We start from the raw sequence: 22,052 nt of genomic DNA, 5'->3' as shown, positions 1-22,052 counted from the left end.
AGAGCAGCTTCGCGCTCTCATCGATTCGGCTATAACCGGCTAAACGGTTTCAACGGCAATCACATATGTATATACAAGAGGTGAATAAATTGAATGTTATGAGGTGGGATGGGATGAGATGAAATCAAGTAAGATCAGCTGAAGGTAATAAAGAGTAGGACATTAAGCGAGACATATGAAGTAAATTTAGATTTAAATTTTAAATTTGTTAATTCATTGATTAACTATATATTCTATAGCTTTCACAGCGTTAATGTTATTCTAACATTTCAATAAATCATTTTTTAGAGAAGCTTGAGCATTACAGCAATTTGTAGACCCATCAAGATAACCTCAAAAGATCCCCAATGAATTGAAAGTTATTCAAATTAAGAGTACTTTCATTAAAAATTATATTCTAACGCAGCCACAACTTTCCAATGAATTTAATATTCGCTCGTCGTAAACGCCTTTAAGCGCTCGTAGACATCTACTAAATGCGGGTATTAAAAATCCATTAAATGCATTTTCAACTTAAAATTGGCGCAAACTCAACGTCGACGACGACGCTTTTGCCATTGCAACTGCTGCTGCCATGAAGAGCTGATTTCACTGGAAGTAATTGTGAAAGCGCTAAATGAAGAATAATTAAATCACAAATCATTGCATATCCGCAGGCGCCACCAAGGACTCTGTGAAGTGGTGATTATAAAAAATTAACGCGGCTAAAATTTACAAAGTTGCTGTAGACAAAGGACATGCTCGGTGGAGGTGACGAGTTGATAAAGATAATTGTGTAGATGCAATAATGTGTGTCTGTATGTAAATTAAAGCTTCTAAAAAGCTTATTGCAGCAAAGCCAGCTTAAGTGATCACTTTAATTGAACGAAAAGTATAAATCACTCGCTGTCATGGAGATAATTTGCACTATTTGTTGTTTTCGGATGTCAACAGAAATTTCAATAATTATTTTGGTTTAATATTTGAAATAATTTTGGAATATGCTAAGCACTAAGCTTGCTGGCGCCTAATGTGCGCAGTGAAAGCCATTCTGTCCAGCTTAACATGAAACATATAATTTAATTGACTGCAAATGAATACGAGGAATAAACCTAAATAAATGAAAATGTGAATACACACAGACATATTTTTAGACATTTATTCCGCAAATATCCAAAATAGACTAAATGACTACACTTAATTCCACTTATGGCACATTTGCCTTAGTTTATGTCAGCACATATTAAAATGCATCAATGCAAATAATGTTGCCGCATTTGTTTGCTGATCATGGATTAAATAATAATAAATTATACAAACAAAAATTTCAGTAAAAATTTAAATGCATATAAATGAACAAATAAATAATAAATATATTATTTTTGAGAGTTGCCACCATACTAAAAGTATCTTTTCAACAAATAAACATTTGTAAATTATACATACAATGTTGATACAATACTTTAATTGTTTTAAAATATTTAATTTTAAATATTAAATAATTGAATAGCGTTGCCACACTCACTAAATTTAATATTAAAACCACCACTACACTTACAATAAATTTTCCAAAATAATTCGTTAGAATTTTTTATGGTGGGCAGACGCAAAACTTTAATTGTTTTCAACAAATTGAAGATAAGTAACATTAGCGTTGCCACACTTATTAAGTATTAAAATAAGTTTAACAATTTTAAGATTTAGTTTTATAAATTATAATAAAAGTAGTCACACAAAAAAATTAAAAACTTCTTAGTAGATATGCTAATCGAGTGTTTCTTAATTGAGTTAACTAAAAATATATTTATATTAACGTGAACAATTAACTAATTAATTAAATTCAATAACAGCAGCTTTTTTGCATTAAAAAAGAAACTAATTTGAAGAGTGCACAGTTTCTTAATTGAGTCAATTAAAATTTTATTCAAATTAGTTTACGCATTTTACTAATTGAATAAATTAAAATAGTGTCCGTAATGCCTTGGAATAACAAAAAAACAATTATTCATTAAATTAAGATTTTGTCAATATATCTTTAAAAATCTAAATTTTTAAGAAGTCGACAGTTCTTAATTGAGTCAATTAGAAACTTGTTTAAATTAACAAAATATCAATTTATTAACTATATTAAGATGCAGCCAATATATCTTTAATAACCAATTTATTTGAAGAGTCGATAGTTCTTAATTGAGTCAATTAAAACTTGTTTCAATTAACAAAATAGCAATTAATTGACTAAATTAAGGTGCAGTCAATATACCTTTAAAAGAGATATTCATTTGAAGAGTCGATAGTTCTTAATTGAGTCAATTAAAACTTGTTTCAATTAACAAAATAGCAATTAATTGACTAAATTAAGGTGCAGTCAATATACCTTTAAAAGAGATATTCATTTGAAGAGTCGATAGTTCTTAATTGAGTCAATTAAAACTTGTTTCAATTAACAAAATATCAATTAATTGACTTAATTAAGGTGCAATGAATATACCTTTCAAAATCAATTTATTTGAAGAGTCAAACATTTGTTAATTGAGGCAATTAAAAGCTTATTTAAATTAGTAGAGATAATCAACTAATTGACTAAATTGAAAAACTGACTGAAATGTCTTTAAAAAGCAATAAGAATTGAATTTGAAGACTTGAGAATACAGTTTTAAGGTAGAAGAAAATGCCTGAGTAATAGTTTTAATAAATTTTCTTCAGCATTAAATATAAAAAAACACTCTTCATCATTCGAATTCCCTTTACAACTTCTGCAATAAACATTTGTTACAACATTTGCTCTAAACAGTCAATTAAAAGCGCATAAAAATTAAGTACGAATGTGCTTCAGAACATTTAGATATAAATACAAGACCGAAGGGGATAATCAAAAGTGAATATTTTTCCCAAAAACACAGAGCTCTTCAACACTCAAACAAATGTGGTTGTGCGCCCTTTAAAATATGAGTTTTGGGGGGTCAGCGTTCAGAGAGTTTATCATGTAAAATTTCCGTTTAGGGTTAACTCGCAACGGAAGTGCTGTGGCAAACTTCAACAACCCACACATATACATGTCTCTTTATATAAATATGTAAATTGAAGGCTGAGCGGGGCAATCACACGGAAGCAGGATCGTATTCAGGTGTAGTTCACTTGTATAACACCAAATACAACAATTGCAACAACTAACGGATATCCGTCATTGTGCGGACAGATCCGAATGATGAATTATCTTTGAGCATACGAAAGTGAGTTTGTGACAAGAGGCGACACGACACACTTCACTTCAAATTGTCGCTGCGCACACTGACTGACTGACTGACATTATTTATGGCACTCGCCTGTCAAGTGTTGCAACGGTCGTGGCGTATTTGTGAGCAATTCTGTTGGTTTATTCAGCGCGTCTCTTTGTGTGAGTGAGTGTGTTTGTGTGAAAAGGAAGAAAGTTTTGCGGTGAATAACGGCGTAGGTACGGACAAAGAAGATATAATGGACACCAAACAAATTTTCCATGTTTTTATGTAAATGTGAGCGAGCGGTTTATTGCTTCGCAGGTAAATCATCAATCATATTTGCGTCGCTATGCGCTTGTATACATGTTTACATATGTAAATATCGTTGGCATTCAAGTGAGTGCCTTTAATTTGACCATACATTTGTGTATCAGCAAAGCATAAATAGAAGAGAGGTTATATAAGCGTAAAAATAAATTAAAAAAGTTATTTTCGGTGGAAAATTATTATGTTAATTGAAATAAAAATGGAAAAGAAAAATATTATGTTTCGCTCGAAAAAGAACAAAATATTTTTTTTTGATATTATCTGAATTTAAGTTATTCAAAAATGGTTTAAAAAGTGTAGAAAACTATCTCATTGCCTTTATAGTCAAAAAATCATAAAGTGGCGAAGTTTGCACTTTCTCGCTCTTTAGTATATATTTAAGAATTCAAGTTTATATAAATAAATTAGCAAATAAAACATTAGTGTACAGAATAAGACTCATTCGTATTACCTAAAACAATCCATACGCTTTAGTACTTAAGATATTGAGTATTAAAAATTCAGAGTATGTTTCTCTATTTTCACTCAAAGGAAACTCAATTATTATTTCAATTTTAAAATGTATTTATATGTATAATTTCACATATTTATATGTATTGTTCACTTTAGCATAATGTTTTTAAATTATTTTAACAACAGACACATTTCACTCAAATTTTTTCTTTAATAAATACTATATTTTGCAATAGATTGCTATAAATTTCACTTCCTAAATCTAATTTATTTAACTACACCGTTATTACTACAATATGCTCAATTAATATACAGAAAAAAATAACACATTTCTAACCCAAAACTTGGCTAAAAACTCAAACTTAAAATACTCACTCATTCACATGATATGTATGATTCATACTTCATTGATATTGGATGTCAGTTTTAAAACGTACAAATCAATTGTAAAAATATTTGATGGAATTTTTACAAAATTCACTCAAACTCATCCACATTGTTAGCTATTTTTCTACTCACTCAATTTGTTTTCATATTTATTCTGAGACTTTATAGACCATTCACTCAAAATTACCACAAACGTGTTTACCACTCATTAATTTGTTCGATAAAATACTAATATACTCAAATATAAACCACTCAAGTCTCATTTTGGAATTTTTTTCATTTTCACTCAATCTATTCTACCATTACTTTTGATTTATATTTTATTTATGAACATGTAAACAAGCTAATGTATTACAACTATATTCACACATGTCACTTTTACTCAGTTTTTCCATTGTCACTCAATCCATTTGAATATTTAATTTTTATTTATATTTTGTTTATGGACATATAATCAATTTTCAAACCAATTTTAAGTCAATTACCCAAGATTTAATTTATTTTATTTACTTATACTTGTATTTGCATATAATTTACTCAACCATTTTACTCAAATTATTATAATTTACTAACTATTGTCTTTTAAAAGGTTTTCCTTTATTATAAACATTTTATCACATTACACTCATATTTCTTTGAGATAAACTTAAATCCACACATAAAATACACTCAATATGTAAACTCATTTTCTACTCAAAATTATATATATTTTGCATTAATCTCAAATTTTCACTCATTTACACACTGTACTGACACTTACTTTTCCTTTTAATATAATTATTTAATCTTTCACTCAAATATATTTCATAATAAACAATATGTATTTACTCAGTTTTTTTTTACTCAACTTAAACTCACTTTTTTACCTCACTTCACTTTTCTAACAATCTATAAGGTTTTCCTCAATTTATTTTTTACTCAACTTAATTAATCAATTTTTTACTCAAATTTGGCACATTCACTCAAATAGATTTTTTTGTGGCACTCTTTCCACTGCCTAATTTTATTAATATTCTAATAATGTTCGGACACACTTTTGACTTTTGAAATTCAATGAATGAGTGAATTTTCGAAACATGAGTTTTAATCGCTCACTTTTCTCAAAACGCTTTTTATTGTAAATTACAAACAACAAAATAAGTTCTAAATTTTTAAAATGAGACTAAATAAAATTTACATAATCCCTCAAACACATTTTTCACTCATATCTTTTCACTCTATATTCTTATATTCGTAGTAAATCCTTGCAGCACTCACCCGCACGCTGTTTACACTCATTTGATACCCCACTCACAGCTTTATACACTTACTCACTCACTCAACCCAATTCCAATAAAGCACTCAATTCATATCAATTCGATAACACAATTATTCTATGAAATATATATGTATTTTTGTCTCTTTTTCTCTTTGTCTAATTCTAGTTGTGATAACTGTTTTTATTTAAAAAACGAAATGGTTATGTTGATGCAACAAATACAACACAACTTGCACCAAGTGATAAATGCAAAGTATAATAGAAAGAGATAGCACTAAATTATACTCACAACTAAAAACTATACATAAAAAAAATAATACTCTAAGAAGAGTATGACAAGAATATATGAAAGCGAAGACTAACACCAAGTAAACAGAGAACAAAAAAAATAAAAATAAAGAAATAAATAAGAAAAGTAAATCTAAAATTTAAATAATAAGCAATGTAACTATGACACAGAGATTTAAAAAACCTGTAATGCACGTTATTAAATGAAAAAAATTACATTAAAAAATAAATAAAAATTTTATAAATAAATAAAATTGCACTCAAATGAACTTTAAACTCAACTCAACACCAAGTAGGCACAACAGCAAGCTGCTTTGAAACGTGAGCGTTACAATAAGCTGAAGAAGCAGACAAGGTGGAAACTGATAAGCAATTGTCAAGCAAAAAGCAACTCAAACTCAACTCATTACCAATAACAAAAACAAAGCAAAAAAAACACTCAGACGTTCGTGAGCAACAAAAAATTGTACACACTCTCCTTTTTTGTTACGCTAACGAGCTGCTCACTCAAATGTACTGCGCGCACAATCGGTAACAAACAACAAAAAACAACAATAAGTACAACAACAACACAACAGCTTCAATGTAGTGTGTAGCCGCTCTCAAACACTCATGCCAGCACGCACGCTCACAACGTATTTTTCATATTATATATAAATATATAGAGAAAGAGTCACACGCTCATAAGCGCTTCCAATAGAAAAGTAAAAAAGTAAAAACCACAAAAAAAAACATTATAACAATAAAAAAAACACTAGAAAGGCTTGAGTACTTATTTTGAGTAGAAATATATATCATTTGCCAATATTTAGTTGTCGCTCGCTCGCTCGCTCACACGCTTGCTCTCGCTCTCATACACTCCAAAAACCGTTATATATATATATATATATATGTGCGCTTCCAATGCTTTTAAGCTTCAACAACCACAACCTGCATCAAGTCAAAGAAACGTAAATTATAAATTGTAAATGGTGTATAGCGTTTTTTTTGTACTGATAACGTAACGTAATTTATATAATAACTTGCTCGTAAACGTAACGCACCCAAGCAATAAACCCAACTAGCAAAGACACCTACCACTACCAACACCATCACTATAAATAGAGCACCACCAAAGATTGCTAAATATATTTTACCACCATAACCACCAACACCACTAATTTTGCTTATAAAGTCCAAACCTTCACCATCAGCACCAAAATCACCAAAACCACCACAACCACAACCTCCAGCCAATCACCAGCCTTTTGTAAATCACCAGTAAAGCAAGTGTACGCAAAATTAACGTCACACCAACGCACTTTAAGTGTCACCGCAAACGTAAGCGTAAACGTTTACGTATTTATCCACGTTATCGTAAACGTAACAGTAAGAATAAGAATTAGAAGTAAAACAGCTAAAGCCTTGTACATCATCGTCAACGTTAACGTAACATTTGTTGTTTGTTCACACCGTAATTGTAATTGTAATTGTAACCCTTCCCGCCCGACAAATCCCACACCAGCACCACAATTGCACATTACTATAATAATAGGCACCCCTACTACCACTATTACTACCGTATGGAGCGCGGCGCCAGCGGTAGTAGTCACCATCATCAACATGCTGCTGCCGCCGCCTCCACCGCTGCTGCTGGCCATAGTTACATGACCCACCACGGCGCCGCCACCGCTGCTGACATAGACTACGAGTACAATACACCGGGCAAGTCGTCCTTCGACAATCCGGCCACCAAGAAAAAGCCACCCAAACTGAAAGCCATCAATCGTTCCCTCTCGATGGCCATCGACAATTATGCGCCACCGCTGGGTGGTGGCGGTGGCACTGGTTCACCTCCTACAATGCTGCTGGATGATACGCTGATTGTCGAACAACCGCTTATACATCGTTCCGCCTCACCGTTACCGCTACGTTCGGCGCCACCGCAAACGCTGGCGATACCAACACATCAAATGCATGGTGGTGATGGCAGTCGCGTCGTCTCACCAGCGTTATCGGCGCGTCAACAACATCACCAGCAACAGCAACAACACAGCCTACATACGTTTCAAAATATGGTGGCGCAAGCGCGACATCAACAGCAACAACAGCAGCAACAGCACCACCATTCGAGCTCGAGCTCGCCGACTTCGCATGCGGTAAGCCCATTGCCTGTGCGCGTACCGTTGGCCCATCAACCGGACATCTACTTGGTCAGCAGCAGTAGTCTGGGCGAGGATGTGGGCGCACTCGGTGGTGGTATACGTGGCGGCAGCAGTTCGCCAATACAATTCATCGATGACTATATGCTGCCGCCGTCGTCGTCGTCTCATCGACATACGGTCAGCGCTACGCACCCGCTTAAAAAGAATATGTTTCGTCGCTCTGACACTATTGACGTACATCCGGCTTCCACTTTTCAGATGAAGAAAACCCATTCGTTTCACGCACAGCAAGATTCCGCCGCCACAATGGATCAAATGTTGCTCTCCGCAGCGGCGGCAGCGTCGCAGGGCTCATCGGCGTCCTCGAGTAGACGTACAAGTTCGGTGCGCGGCAATTTTCTTATGCCCGGCCATCCTAGCGGAGCTAGTGGTGGCAAAGAATTAAGTCGTTCGCCATCGCCAAGTCGCCGCGGTTGTCGTTCACATCGCTCCTTCAACGATCCGGGGCGCCGACCCAGCATCAAACCTGAGTCAGTAGTCGAATCGCAAATACGACATCCATCGCTGAATGATGAACTGCTGGAGGGACGCACGGCATCTCTCTTCCCCCAACAGAATCTCTCACTAGAAAACGAGCTCTTCGTCGAATCGCGTTCGCGTAGCAATAGCAGCACAAAAATGGAAGATATCGGCATGGAAGTGGCTGCCGCACAACGCGCCGCCGCTGTGTTGTTGGCACGCAAGAGCTCGGGCTCTTTCGAAGATGGCAGCGGCGCCACAGTCATGACACATGGTGGCACACACCCACCCTCAGCCGCGTCGAGTAGTCTCAAAAAACGCGGCGACCACCCACACACACGTCAGCATAGCTCACAAAGCCTCGAGCTGGATGGACGCCCCTCAACTTCCGCGGCGGCCGCAGCAGCCGCAGCCGCAGCACATGGTCACTCACCGCACGCACTGCAACTGCATAGCGCCGCTGCTGCTGCAACCGCCGCCTATCACTTTAAACGCGGCGCACAACACGGACGCTCACTCTACCTATCGCCGAACAACCTCGAAGAGCTGCAAGTACATCAACGCCCTAGCGTACTTGCCGCCGCCGCCGCCTTTCAAGGCACCAACGCCAGTGCTAGCGCCAAACAAGCGAAAGCATTGCACAGCGCCAGCATGCGTTTACGCACCTACCGCGAGACGCTCAGTGCGACCAAAAAATCGAAGAGTTTCATTGGCGATAGCGCCTATCCACCCACCGCTGTGACCGGTAACGAGTTCGAGCTCACATCACCCCACCGACGCAACAGTCGTCCATTGTCCAGTGCGGTTGGCGGCACGGTAGACGACATCAAGCGCAGTCCACGTCCGTTGGCGTTGACGCCAACCTCCGCCGCCGCAGCCACCGCCTTCATGGAGGAGAAACGACCCTCGTTCGAACGCAAACCGTCGCTGACGTACGAACTCAGCGATGCCGCGTTCGAGCAAGTGTTACGTCCATTCCATCACAAAGTGGCCGCCGGCCGTAAGGCTTCGATGACTGGTGGCGCGCACAAGGCGGCGCTAAAGAAGAAATCGCTGAGCGACGAAACGGACGAGGATGAGGAGGCGCATCGTAAACGTAAACGTATGGTTTGTATTGTGATGACGGTATTTATATGCTTAGCATGCGCTAGCGCGCTCGTTGTGGTGCTGACGTTGACGCACTCCTCCAGCCATACGACACAACATCCGGGACCGAGCAAGAAGATACACTCAATGTCGCGTGAGACGCCAGTACATTATAACGGTACGATATGGGGGCTCAAGTGTGCCATGTTCGATAGGGGTGTAGGCCGGAAGCGTGGCCGAGAGGAGGACAGTCGTGATGGCAAAGAAATGGGGCGGTGTCGCATGTAATGGATGAATGCTGTGTTGCTGTGCTATTAAATATGCGACGCGCTGTGCGTTAGGGATTGTGAAAAAGCACTGACCCGCATGGAATTTACAGTTAGAGCCTTCAACACATACACACACATATTTTTATGAGTTAAGCCCCAGCGCATGGTTGCTATTGTCTTCGCAAGCAGTATTATGCAAATGACGCTGAGTTGGCGTTGTTGCAACAACCTTGTGACTTGGCGTGTGGCACATTAGTTCAACACTCACATTACATATATACAAAACTAACGGTACATTATGTGAGCTTGCCGCTCTCCCACAGTTACGCTCATTTATAACACATTTCCGCTAACGGCGCGCAGCTCATCCTTCTAACAGCCAGGCGCACCTCCCCACTTCCGCAACCGGCCAACTGTCCACCGCTTGATGCCGCAACGGTTCTACCATATTTTTTATATATACCGTTATATATATACATGTGTGTTCCCAGAAATGTAGGTTATGCAGTGTTGCCACTAACGGCACAGCGACCGCCTTTGTCATTCTGCTGCTCCTCTGCTCCTCTCTGCAATCCCTACTAGCTAGTGTGTTGTTGCTGCCACTTGTGGTGACATTGGTTGCATGCTGCTTCGCCTGCTGGCTGCTTGGTTGGCTTCCACAACGCCTGGTGTGTGACGTGCAAATATTAAAATGTGCACAGCTGTAAACAGTAGACAAAGCAACAAGAACAAGAGAAAACACAAGCAAAAAGAAAAAAATAAATAAAAAAAAATTGGCAAACTAGCTGATGTTGCAACAGCAGTGTTGCACGTTGAAGTCACTTTGCAGCTCAGCAGCAACCACATGGCAATCAACACGAGCTACATTTAGGGCATGTCAGAGGCATGAGGCTGGCAGCACTGGCGTAGTGCTTCTGTGTGTGCAAATAGTGATATTAAAGTGAGTGCCAAAAAGCAACAACAAACAACAAAAATATGAAAGTGCAAAAAAATTGAAAATAAAAGACGTGTTAGTTGGTAAAATATATGAAAATTGCTACAAATACACAAGCCATTGTGCAACATATGTGCTCAAAGTAGTAAGGAGTGAGTCGAGACATGGTGTTTAACGCGTCATGCTGCTACAAGCAATGTCAAACAAGTGTGCAGCAGTCAATGCACTCTGTTTGCTCACATTTTTTTATAATTTGTGTGTGTGTGTTCAAACATTTGTATGCCATAAAGTACGCATATTTATTATGTTTGCTGGCAATATTTTGGATTTTATTAATATTTTATGCAGACACATTACTAGAAATTGCCTCGAATGCATTTAATAAATGAGTTTAAGCTTTTTGCTGAGTTAGAGAACCATGATTATTACATTTTCATTCGCATCCAGTGTTTGATAGCAATTCTCAAGTGGTTTATGTTATTAATATTATATAACTAATGTCACTGATATGGATCTGAATATAAATAATTGGTTATATAATTGCTAATATTGTTTAAATATATAATTTTTCAAGAAAAAATATATTAATTCCAACCATTATTTACATTAAAAAAATATCCGACAAAATTTGATAATCTTAGTATAACGATCATAAATTTATCAAATTATAATACGGAGGTTGGAATATTAATTGGCATGGAACAATAATGTAGAAACCTCCTTTGAAACTTGTTACTTGATGACGAATATTAAACTTTGTTAAAATTGGGGAAATACTATTGGGTTATTTGGGCTAGTCCAAAGCCTTCAAGAATATCCAATATGAACAATACAAAAGGTTCAAATATCTCTCTTTCGAGCCATATTAAACATACATTTGAGAATTTATAAAAATTTTAAATTGTAATTTTGATCCACAATGATGATTAATAAGCCAACCTTTCAAGTCATATTTTTAATAGCGTCTCTAAGGACGCTGGTGATTCTATAAAAACTTGTGCTGCCTGAAACAAAATAAAAACGTGTTTTTAAGACTACCTGATTGTAATCAATGAAAGTTATTTAGGTGTTAAAAGGAATAATCAACCAAGATAACCATAAATGACCGCGACCTACTTTTTTGCAGATTTTTTATTATTTTATATCTCACTACTCGTACTATGACACAATTTGAAAACAGCTGATCACAAATCGCGCAAAATTTATTTATGGTTGTCTTGAACCGATATTAAAACATAATTTTACGATTTTCAATTTCTTTCTAATTAGTAATTTAATACAGGACTTAAAGAATAGTATTCATGTACTATATTCCACTCACTCTAAGATTAATAGGTTTAATATTTTATTATGAGAAGACTCATTTCAATTTTAAAAAATATTGTTTTCTGTCTATGTGTCATAGACGAAGAAACATGATGTCAGCTGAATAATTTTGACTCGGTTTTTCGCACGTATTTATTACTCGGCATTGTAGATATTCTTACAAAAGGTGATATCGGTCCAAAACGTGCCCGAAGTTTTCTCTCAATAAATCCATAAATTGATGCGATATGTGGGAAGTGGCGCCGTCTTATTGAAACCAAATGTCGCCGAAATCACGAGCTAGAATTTCAGGCATCAAATAGTCGGTTATCATGGCGCGATAGCAGTCCGAGTTGCTGCGAAGGGCGCCGAATCTCTCCACGATCTTCGTGTACACTCTCAGCTACAGCTGATATATTTTCTTTACTGTGTGCTGAACCTGGTCTATTCGATCGAATATTATCCAATAATGTACGCCGGCTATGTTTACCATAAATTGAGCGAAGCACGTGAAACACATTATTTATAGAACGTGAATTTTCGGAATAAAGTTTAACAATTTCTAAACGTTGTTCTGGCCCAAGTCTTTCCGTGATGAAATACAAAATAATATAGACTTACGCGTGATCTGTCAAAAAAGGCTATTGAAAAAGTACCTCTACTTGGATCACCCGAAATATTTAGAATCAGTAACGCTGATAAGATCGAAACTTGAGTCTCTTGGATCAAAGGACAGAATCGTCAAATATGGAAAGTTGATCCGATTGAATCTCATAGTTGGATTTTGATACTGATAAATCAAAGCTCTAACGTCTTTGTTATATTTCTCTTAAAAAAGTAACTTCTTCAAGCTGTTCTTCAAATTTTTAGGTAGTTAATTTGATTATACTAATTTTACAACTAATTTTTTGATTTGTTTCACAATTAACAACACAACGTTTTACGAAAAGTGTATAGAATCCGAATAAAAAATTCCGTTACAAATGTTCAGAACTCTTTAGATCAATGAATGAGGTTTTTATCTTTCTTTTCCCCAACTAAAAATCTCCATTACTAAAACAAAATCGAAACAATTTTAGTGCACCACCTGTCTAAGCGCTTCTTAAGAGCGAAAAAGAGAAAAAGAGTCTACTTCTACCCAAAGCACTGCAATTCGAAATATTTTGTGAGAATCACCTGGCCAAGTTGCATGAGTAGATTTTAATTTTTTATTTAAAACTTTCACAATTCACTTTTTGCTGTTGGCAGTCGACGCTGTTGGGAATTTGTGCGCTAACTCTCCTTTTCTGTTGAATTCTTTGCACAACTTTGTCATAGTTTTTAGCAGGACAGCTGTTTTTTGTTTGCACTTATTTCGTATTTTCTTTCTACCTTCTTTTTTGTTTTGTTTTTGGTTATTCTTTTGCTAATTTTTGGCATATACTCCTTTGATGTTTTGTCGTGCTTTTAACTTTTTTGCATCTTAAGTACCTTTTAAGTCAAATGTTCTACAAGCGAATGAACAAAACGTTGGAGATATACGGAGCGTGAAGCAAGGACGAGTCGGGGTTCACAATGTTGTCGTCGTGCTGTCCTTCTTAGTGTATCTTCGCTTGCTTGCATGCTTTTGTCCGTCCACGTTTGAGTGGCAGTGTTTAATGGTGCGGTAAAAGTTGTAACCTAAAAAGTGTTGCGGTGTCAACTCGCTTCGGTTACTGCAAGAGCGCAGGAGCACGACGGGAATGTTGTAGCAAATCAGCTTGCATGTCACCGGCACTCCAAAATAGCATAGTTTGTTGCTTAGATTGGTTTTGGTTTTCTTTTTTACTTTTCCATTCATTTTATGACGATTTTTGTGCAGGTGAAAACGTGTTGAACGAAGTGAGAATGCTCGGGAGATTTTCTTTTGCTTCGGTTATTGTGGTGTGAAAACTTTATTGAAAGGGTGTTAATAGCCAATTTTACTCAACACTTCTTCTATTATTGATTCTCTTTGGTTTCCTTCTTTCTTGTGATTTTCAATAGACAATTTTTTTAAATAATTTTACAATCAATAAAGAATTTCGTGAAATACCCGAAGGAAATTTATTTTTATTTTACAAAATTACTCAATATTGTTGAACATTTGGAGTTTTTTGGTAATAGTGAGGTTATGAAGGATGATTACCGCTCATTAGTTTGTTTGTTATTTTTTGGAAATTTAATCCTCAAACTCTTCAAGAATAGTCCTTAACTGATACGAATATCACTGACCGTTTTCTAAAGTTTAACAGAAAGCAATTGACGGATTTTCAAAGCTGGACCGATGACACCGCTTGAAAGCTCCATTTGAAATACTTTAAAGTTTCTCACCGTTAATGGAATGCAAACTTATATCACTATTACGGATATTTATTTTACGGTGGTCATTTGAAACCGAAAAGCTCAGAGTATCAAAAAAGCTCTAGGTCTACTTATACGATGACTCTCTTTTCGATGAAGGCAGTTATGCGCCCAGAAACGTCGCTAAAGAATCATGAAGAGAGCTTTTGGCTTATGCTTGAGCTTTTGTAGCATAAATTGCAACAAAGTTGATTAACTACACTATGCTTAATTCGACTATTGTCGGAATTATTTTTTTTTTTCTAAATGAGAAAAGTTTTAAAACTCAGCAAGCTTTCGGAGCTTTCATTTCTCAAACTCGACAATTCGATAATTCAGAGAGTTTTTTTTAGAAACACTGTTTTATTAAACGCGATCGCAAAGCTGTACACTCAATAAAAGCTCTCTACGCATGAAAAATCAGAGCTTACAAAGCTCATCGAAAGCTTTTTTATTAGGAAATTGAGAGTTAATGAATACTGTGGTGAGCCGACAAATTGTAATGGTCTTCAATAATAATATAATTCAATTTACAGCATTAGTTTATACTTAAAGAGATCTTATAAAGATCTGACTTAATCTAGTTTTTCTTGTTTTTTTAATTACAAAATATTAATAAAGAAGGTATGCAGATTACACTTTCAAATCAATAGTCTCTACTGATAAATCACTGACAAATGACCGTTTGGAAACACGCGTTATTGAAGAGATAAGACCTACTATGCTAGAAAAGATTCGGAAAATTATAAATTGGTCTTCTTAAAGCACAAAATACCATAAAAATTACAAACTATTAAAGTCAGATTGTTACCCCTTCCATTAAATTCTCAGTTTTTTATTTGAAACAAAACTTTTATAACCCCAAAATGAGTACACAACACCGTAATATTTCCCGCACATTGTTATCGCATTTTTGCATGCCAAAACTATTCAAATATGCTCACTACACACCACATTCTTTTCGGGCACTTTCAACATCTTCCACACCGCAAACCAACAACCACAAACCGCAATGCAAGTGCAAATTTAGAATAGAGTGAATGGAGAAAAAATCACTTAACAATATGAACTAAAACTTTCGACGCCCCAAAGAGGCTTAAAGACTTTAAGAAACAATGGCACTCACACAAAGACACTTACATATACTACGTATGTATGCAAACAAACTAAGATGAAAGCCACAAAACTGAGAAACTCTATTTGTGCATGTGTCAGAGATGTTGCAATCACACAGCATAAAGTTGCTACATTGTTGCACACAAGTGTATGTACATGCAACACATTGTCTGTCCGCTCGCCTGACTTGTCTTCATAATAGTTTAAGCCATTTAAACCTATTTTGGCCGCAAGAAAAACTATAATTGAGTGAAAATTGGCAACCGACGTAGGGCTGCTCTGCCGGCAAGTTTGCCAGCAAGAAAATTATATTACACACCCATATGTGTGGCTTTGTATGTATGTAAGTGTATGTCTCTCTGCATACGTGCGCCTATTATTAGTGTGGCATGCATGTTTACACGCGCCACTCAACTTTGAAGTACAACTTCGAGCAGCAGCAGCAGCAACACAAAACAAACAAATTAACAACACTCTCGGCCACAATGGCTGGCAACGTAACGACGACGAGCCAGTCACTCAAACAGTCATCCAACTAACAGCCATCCATGGTACCATCAGCCTTCCAACCAAGCAACCATCCAACCCGCGAATTATCAGCTAGGCAGCCATATCCCTGTGCTTGCCACAAGCAAAAGTTAGCTCCTTTGGTGTGTTGGCCGTGCTGGCGTGCAAATATGCGGCTTCCTGCCACTATTTATCTAATTGAATTAACTGAAATTACAAGTAGAAACCCAAGTAGACGAAAGTTACACTGATTACTATGAATATGAGATGTGTTCAAAAAATAACGGGAATTTTGAAATTTTCGAAAAAAAAATTATATTATAGATTGTACATGGTTCTGAAGAGCGATAAAATTCCCAGTTAATTTTGTCTGCCACTAGGGTTACACGTGTATTTATGAACTTTTCGATTTTCGTTTGTTAAAAGCTAAGACTTCATTGCTTATTCGTGAATTCTTGGCCAAAAACAATACTGTAACGATGTCACAGCCTCCATATGCACCAGACATGACTGCGTAGAACTTTTTCCTATTTCCAAAATTAAAGATAATCTTAAAGTGTCCCCCGTTTAACAATCATTCTCTCGGAATCATTAAAAGAGCCAAAGGCTATGCCAAGAATTGAGCTTGAGAAGTGTTTCGACTGGTGGAAGAAGCGCTGGCATAAGTACTATAGCGAATGGTGACTATTTTGCAGGCGACAACATTAATGTAAACGCATGAAGAAATTTGTTTTTCAAAAAAACTAAAACTCCCGTTATTTTTTGAACACACCACATAGTAAACTTTTTGAGTGAAACATGCTTTTTTCCTCAATTTGTTCATTTATTCAAGGCTATTGGTTACATAGTAAGCCAAGCCAATATATGCACATATAGAGACTTTTGTCCCCGCTGTGGCATATGAAATTAATAAAGCTAAAAATTGATGATGGCTTTTATGTCAGCCAACTGCCCTTGCTGCGCACCGTTATGTGCAAAAATTCGCCATTGAGGCAACTTTGTCGTGCGCATTTTTCAACAACTTGCCACAACGCTAGTGCTGTTGGTTGCACGCTGCACTTTTAACGCTCGCCTTTATCTGCTCTGCTCTGCTCTACTCTGCTCCCCACTCCACTCACAAAAACTAGCATGATTAACTTTGTTAGCTATTTTGGGTAATTTTTATTCGTTTCTTTGTTTGGCTGGCTGGTTCGTCGGTTGGTTGGTTGGTTGGCTTTTGTACTTTCGCCTGGCGTTGCCAACGTGTGCAAACAAATTTTTAATTAAATTTTCAGTAATTTGTATGCACACACGTCGCATGAAATTTGCGTCACGCCACGTTGTTGTTATTATTGTAGTTTTTCAATGGTTGCCATATTGACATACTCGTTGCATGCCACAGTGACGCGGCAACAGCAATTGTGACACTTTAAAAGGCTGTGCGCCTGAATTACCCCACTCACACTGTAATGTAAAAGTGTTGTTGTTGTTGCTGTTATTGTACTTTTTATTACATTCCACTATCATATAGTTGTTGCATTTGTATGTATGTGTTATTTGCTGTGGCGACACGAAAACAAACAGTATCTAAAGTGTGCAAATTAATTTTGAGCGGTATGCCGAAAGAAGGGAGGGGAGAAAGATGGGTGCGTGGTAAATAAGAGTGTAATTGCACATTTTCTATGATAGTTTGCAACTGCGCGCAATTTAAAAGCAAATAAAGCTCGATGAGCTTTCAAGCGAAGCTTTTAAACATGTCTTAAATTGCTTGTATTCCTGGAAATGCCTTTGTGGCCCCATTAATCCGTTAAATGTTTTAGCTTTGTTCATTTTGAGAGAGAAAAATCAGCAGAAAGCTCTAGAGTTTCACAAAAGCTCTAGGTATACTTATATGATGCGTTTAAGCTTACTCTCTGTTTGGATGAAAGCAGTTATGGACCTATAAACGTCGCTAAAGGACGTGGGCTGTAGAATTATTAGCATAAATTTTTATTTTTATAATCTGAAAAGAGCTTTCAGCTTATGTTTGAGCTTTTTTAGCACAAATTGTAACCAAGTTGATTAACCACACTTTGCTTACTTCGATTATTGCTGGCATTAATTCTAACAGAGTAAAATTTAAAAGTTCACGGAGCTTTCGTTTCTCAGTCTCGATACTTCGATAATGCAGGGAATTTTTATAGAGAGAGTGTTTTATTAACCGTAATCACAAAGTTTAACATGTAATAAATGTGTTCTACATATTAAAAATCGCTCGGAGCTTATAAAGCTCGTTAAAAGCTTATTTATTATACAAAAGGGAGTATTTATGAATACACTGACTAGTCGAAAACTTGCACCGATCCACACTAAATAGAAGCACTCTATTTATTAGAAATTACTCGGAGCTTTTTTATAATCTGAACAGAGCTTTCAGTATATCTTTAAGCTATTTGATTTTAAACTACTTGAAAGTTGATTAATCGCACTTTACTTACTTTGACTGCTGATATTAAAGGAAAGTTCCAAAGCTCATTAAGCTTACGGAGCTTTCGTAGCTCAGACTTGATACTTCGATAATACAGGGAATTTTTATAGAGAGACTGTTCTATTAAACGCGACCGCAAAGTTTTACACTCAATAAAAACACTCAACATATTATAAAGCGCTCAAAGCTCGGCAAAAGCTTATTTATTAAAATGGGGGAGGGTTTATGAATACGATGGCGGGTCGAAACATTGTACCGAACCACACTAAATAAAATCATTCAACATATTAGAAATCGCTCGGAGCTTACAAAGCTCATCAAAAGCTTATTTATTAAAAACAATAAGGATTTATGAATACAGTGACGTGTCTGAAACTTATTGATCCACACTAAATAAAATCACTCTACGTATTAGCAGAGCTTAGAAAGCTCGTTAAAAATTCAATCATTAAAAAAGGAAGAAATAATTAGAAATCGCTCGGTGCTTAGAAAGCTCGCCAATAGCTTAATTTTTTATTTTATACATTTTTATGAATACAGTGGAGGGTCGGAAACTTACAGCGATCTTGAAATCTTGAAAAATAAAATACTGTCAGCACTTGATGTTCTATTTTTTAAAGAAATCTTGCAAAGAATCTAATAAAATTTATTTTTTCTAGTTTTTAATGGACTTAGGTCGCAGAAACTAAACGAAGCAGGTGTGAATGAACTGTATTAATTCTCCGGACCCATTTGAAGATTATTCTCTATAACTTTTGACTAACTGCTATTGTCACAATGCACTGTGAAAGCTCTGTAGTACAAAAATGTAAGCTAGTCAAGTATAACTGAAAGTTTATTTTTTCGGTTTTTGGTTTAATAATATTTACGTAAACTTAAGCTTTAATATTTTCGATAACTTTCACAAATAAACTATATTTCATATTTAATAAATATTTCACCACGCAAAACACATGTTAAACTGTGCTTAAAGTAAATAGTCTGGATTGATGAGTGTTAATAATGGCTCATCAACAGGCATTTACTTCAATCGCAGTTCAAACAAAAAGCTACAAAACAAATGCCAAATGACGAAAAAGAAAGAAAAAGTGATTGTGAACAACGAAAGTGTACATTCCCAACCCAAAAGTAATGAAATAAATAAATATAAAACTCGAATGCGTAAGATACTGCAGTGCAACCTTTCAAACTATTTAATTTCAATTTGAGTTAACCTTTTTGAATTTTTAAACGCATTATGAACCTTAACCAATTATTTAACCCTCAAAACTAACATTGCTCTCTTTTTCTCCCCTCTCTCTCCCATTTTGATACAACGCACGCACGAACTCGCATTGATACAGTACGCCAAGAGAGTGAACGCCTACTCAAGGAGTCGCTGGATCGTGCGCGCTCCAACAAAAACGTAACGGATGCAGCGGCACATTTAGCATTTCAACAGATTCCATAACACAACGGCGACTCAGCGGAGCGTAGTAGAAAATTCGAGTTTCCACCACAATTGTTGCGACACCAACAACCACCAGTGCAACAGCCGCTAACGCAGCAGCAGCTACAACAACAACAGCAGCAGCAGCAGCAACAACGGCTACAAAACGATGATGCACTACTCGGTGCTCTCGTGAACGGTGGACTCGTGCATTTCTTGGCGCGCTTCGCTGAAGACAAGCCGCAACAACTAGAGGACAATGCAGGCAGCAGCATCAGCAGCAATGGTATTGAGGGCAATAGTAATGCAACTGCAACAACAACATTCACAGCAGCATCTACAACATCACTAAGAGCTTTCGCGAGTCGTGCCCAAGCGAGCTACAAGGCAGCTGCATTAAAAGCGCGAGCGGGTGGCAAAGCGACAGAAGGACGAATAGTGAACGACTTGCTAATAACGAAAGAACGCAGAGCTACAACAGTGGAAAGTGCAACAACAACAACAACAAAAAATGGCACTACCACCCATGTATCACGCCCACTTGCCACAAACACTGCAACACAGCCGCAACCGAAAGCGATGCAACAAGCGCCGCAGCAACAGGCGGCATTGCCATCGGAGCAGCTGTCAATTTCGATGTTTGCGCAAATTTTGTAGCATCGTACACCGTTAGCCTGCTTCAAACAAACGGCTGGACAGTTAGTTCGTTGTGGCGCACCGACACTGCTTTTGCTAATGTCGCTTGCACACCAATTAACGCGACACCTTTGTTGCAAGGAACATCTAGTCACTAATAAGAACAACAACAACAACAACATCCACGGTCATTCTTGCAACATGCTTGCAGTTATTCAACCTATTCAATTGCTAATGCTGTAAATGGTACAAGCAAACTCAAACGAAAAATCAAACTTAAGCGTGTCTAACAACAACAACAATTTGCGACGAAAATGAAATTTCTGCCAGCATGCAAATCGTTGGACCTGCGAAACTTTTTTGCCCACAAAATTTGGATATTTCCGCATTTGCTTAGACTTTTTGTCAGTCAATCTGCGCAACGGGCGCCGAAATTGTAAATGCTATTAGATAATTGTTCGTGTGCACTGTTGTTATTGTATTGATGGTTAGTTAGAGTATCCCCAAAAAGTAAACGAGATTTGAGATTTTGAAATTAAAAAAGAATGTTTTAAATATAAGATTTCTAAAAAGCGAACAAAATGATTCAACATTTCGCGGTGGTTGAGTGGTAGTTCTCTAAAAAGATGTTTTTTTGTGTTTTTTAGAAATATAAGTTTTTAGAAAGAATATGGAAAATACCGTGATTTCATTTTTAATGTCTTCAAAATAGCTGAGTTGTAACGCTATAGGCATCAACCGAGCTTGGGACAACAACACGATCGGCCATAGTAGGCGAGTAGTAGTCTCATTTAGCAAAAAAAGCTTTTAACACAAAAAGCGCATGATAAAAGCAAGGAAGTGGCGCGCGCCACTTGTGAGTTTACAGCAAAAAAAAAATCTGAAATGTGAGGTTAAGTTCAACAAAATGTTTAAAAAAGTAAAATATGTATTTTAACCGGGGGGCATAGGCAGTCTACTCATGATCTAGGTTCAAAATATCAGTGGCAAAATATTAGTCTCAACTACAAAATATAAAAGATAATTTAAATAATATAGAACTCACCGAAACCGTTACTTTTTCTAAAACATCAACTATAATGGGATTCACATAAATAATGCTGGAGCCCAAAATCTCTAATAACTTTTCTTCACTGCTTTTTCCTTCACTTGTCAAAACTTATTTCTTATCATTTTCAATGCACAAACTATATTTGATACCGTTAATACCGTTTGTAAATATTGCATATTAATCTCTCTGTGTGTGTATATTTCTTGTGAATTCCACTGCCCCGAAAAAAATGGTATGCCACCACCAATCAAAACCGCTTGCAACCGCCAACGTTTGCTACCCTCAACCGCCGCCTTATGTCCCCCGTATGAGTACCTACCTGCAATAAAAAGATTGTGTTATGATATTAGCATTGTTATTGTA

General features: G+C 36.5%; 1 protein-coding gene across 1 annotated transcript; it reads left to right on the top strand.

Annotated features, from left to right (window-relative positions):
- Positions 1–6,834: 6,834 nt before the first annotated feature.
- On the top strand, positions 6,835–20,054 carry LOC128919716 (uncharacterized). The gene is made up of 2 exons (XM_011184743.3): positions 6,835–9,834; positions 19,917–20,054. Exons 1-2 carry the CDS (start codon positions 7,470–7,472, stop codon positions 20,021–20,023), a joined length of 2,472 nt encoding a protein of 823 aa, XP_011183045.1. The 5' UTR covers positions 6,835–7,469; the 3' UTR covers positions 20,024–20,054.
- The last annotated feature ends 1,998 nt before the right edge of the window (positions 20,055–22,052 follow it).

Source organism: Zeugodacus cucurbitae, chromosome 6 (genome assembly GCF_028554725.1).
Source record: "Zeugodacus cucurbitae isolate PBARC_wt_2022May chromosome 6, idZeuCucr1.2, whole genome shotgun sequence".
NCBI lineage: Eukaryota > Metazoa > Arthropoda > Insecta > Diptera > Tephritidae > Zeugodacus > Zeugodacus cucurbitae.
This window is presented reverse-complemented; position numbering and strand designations above follow the sequence as displayed.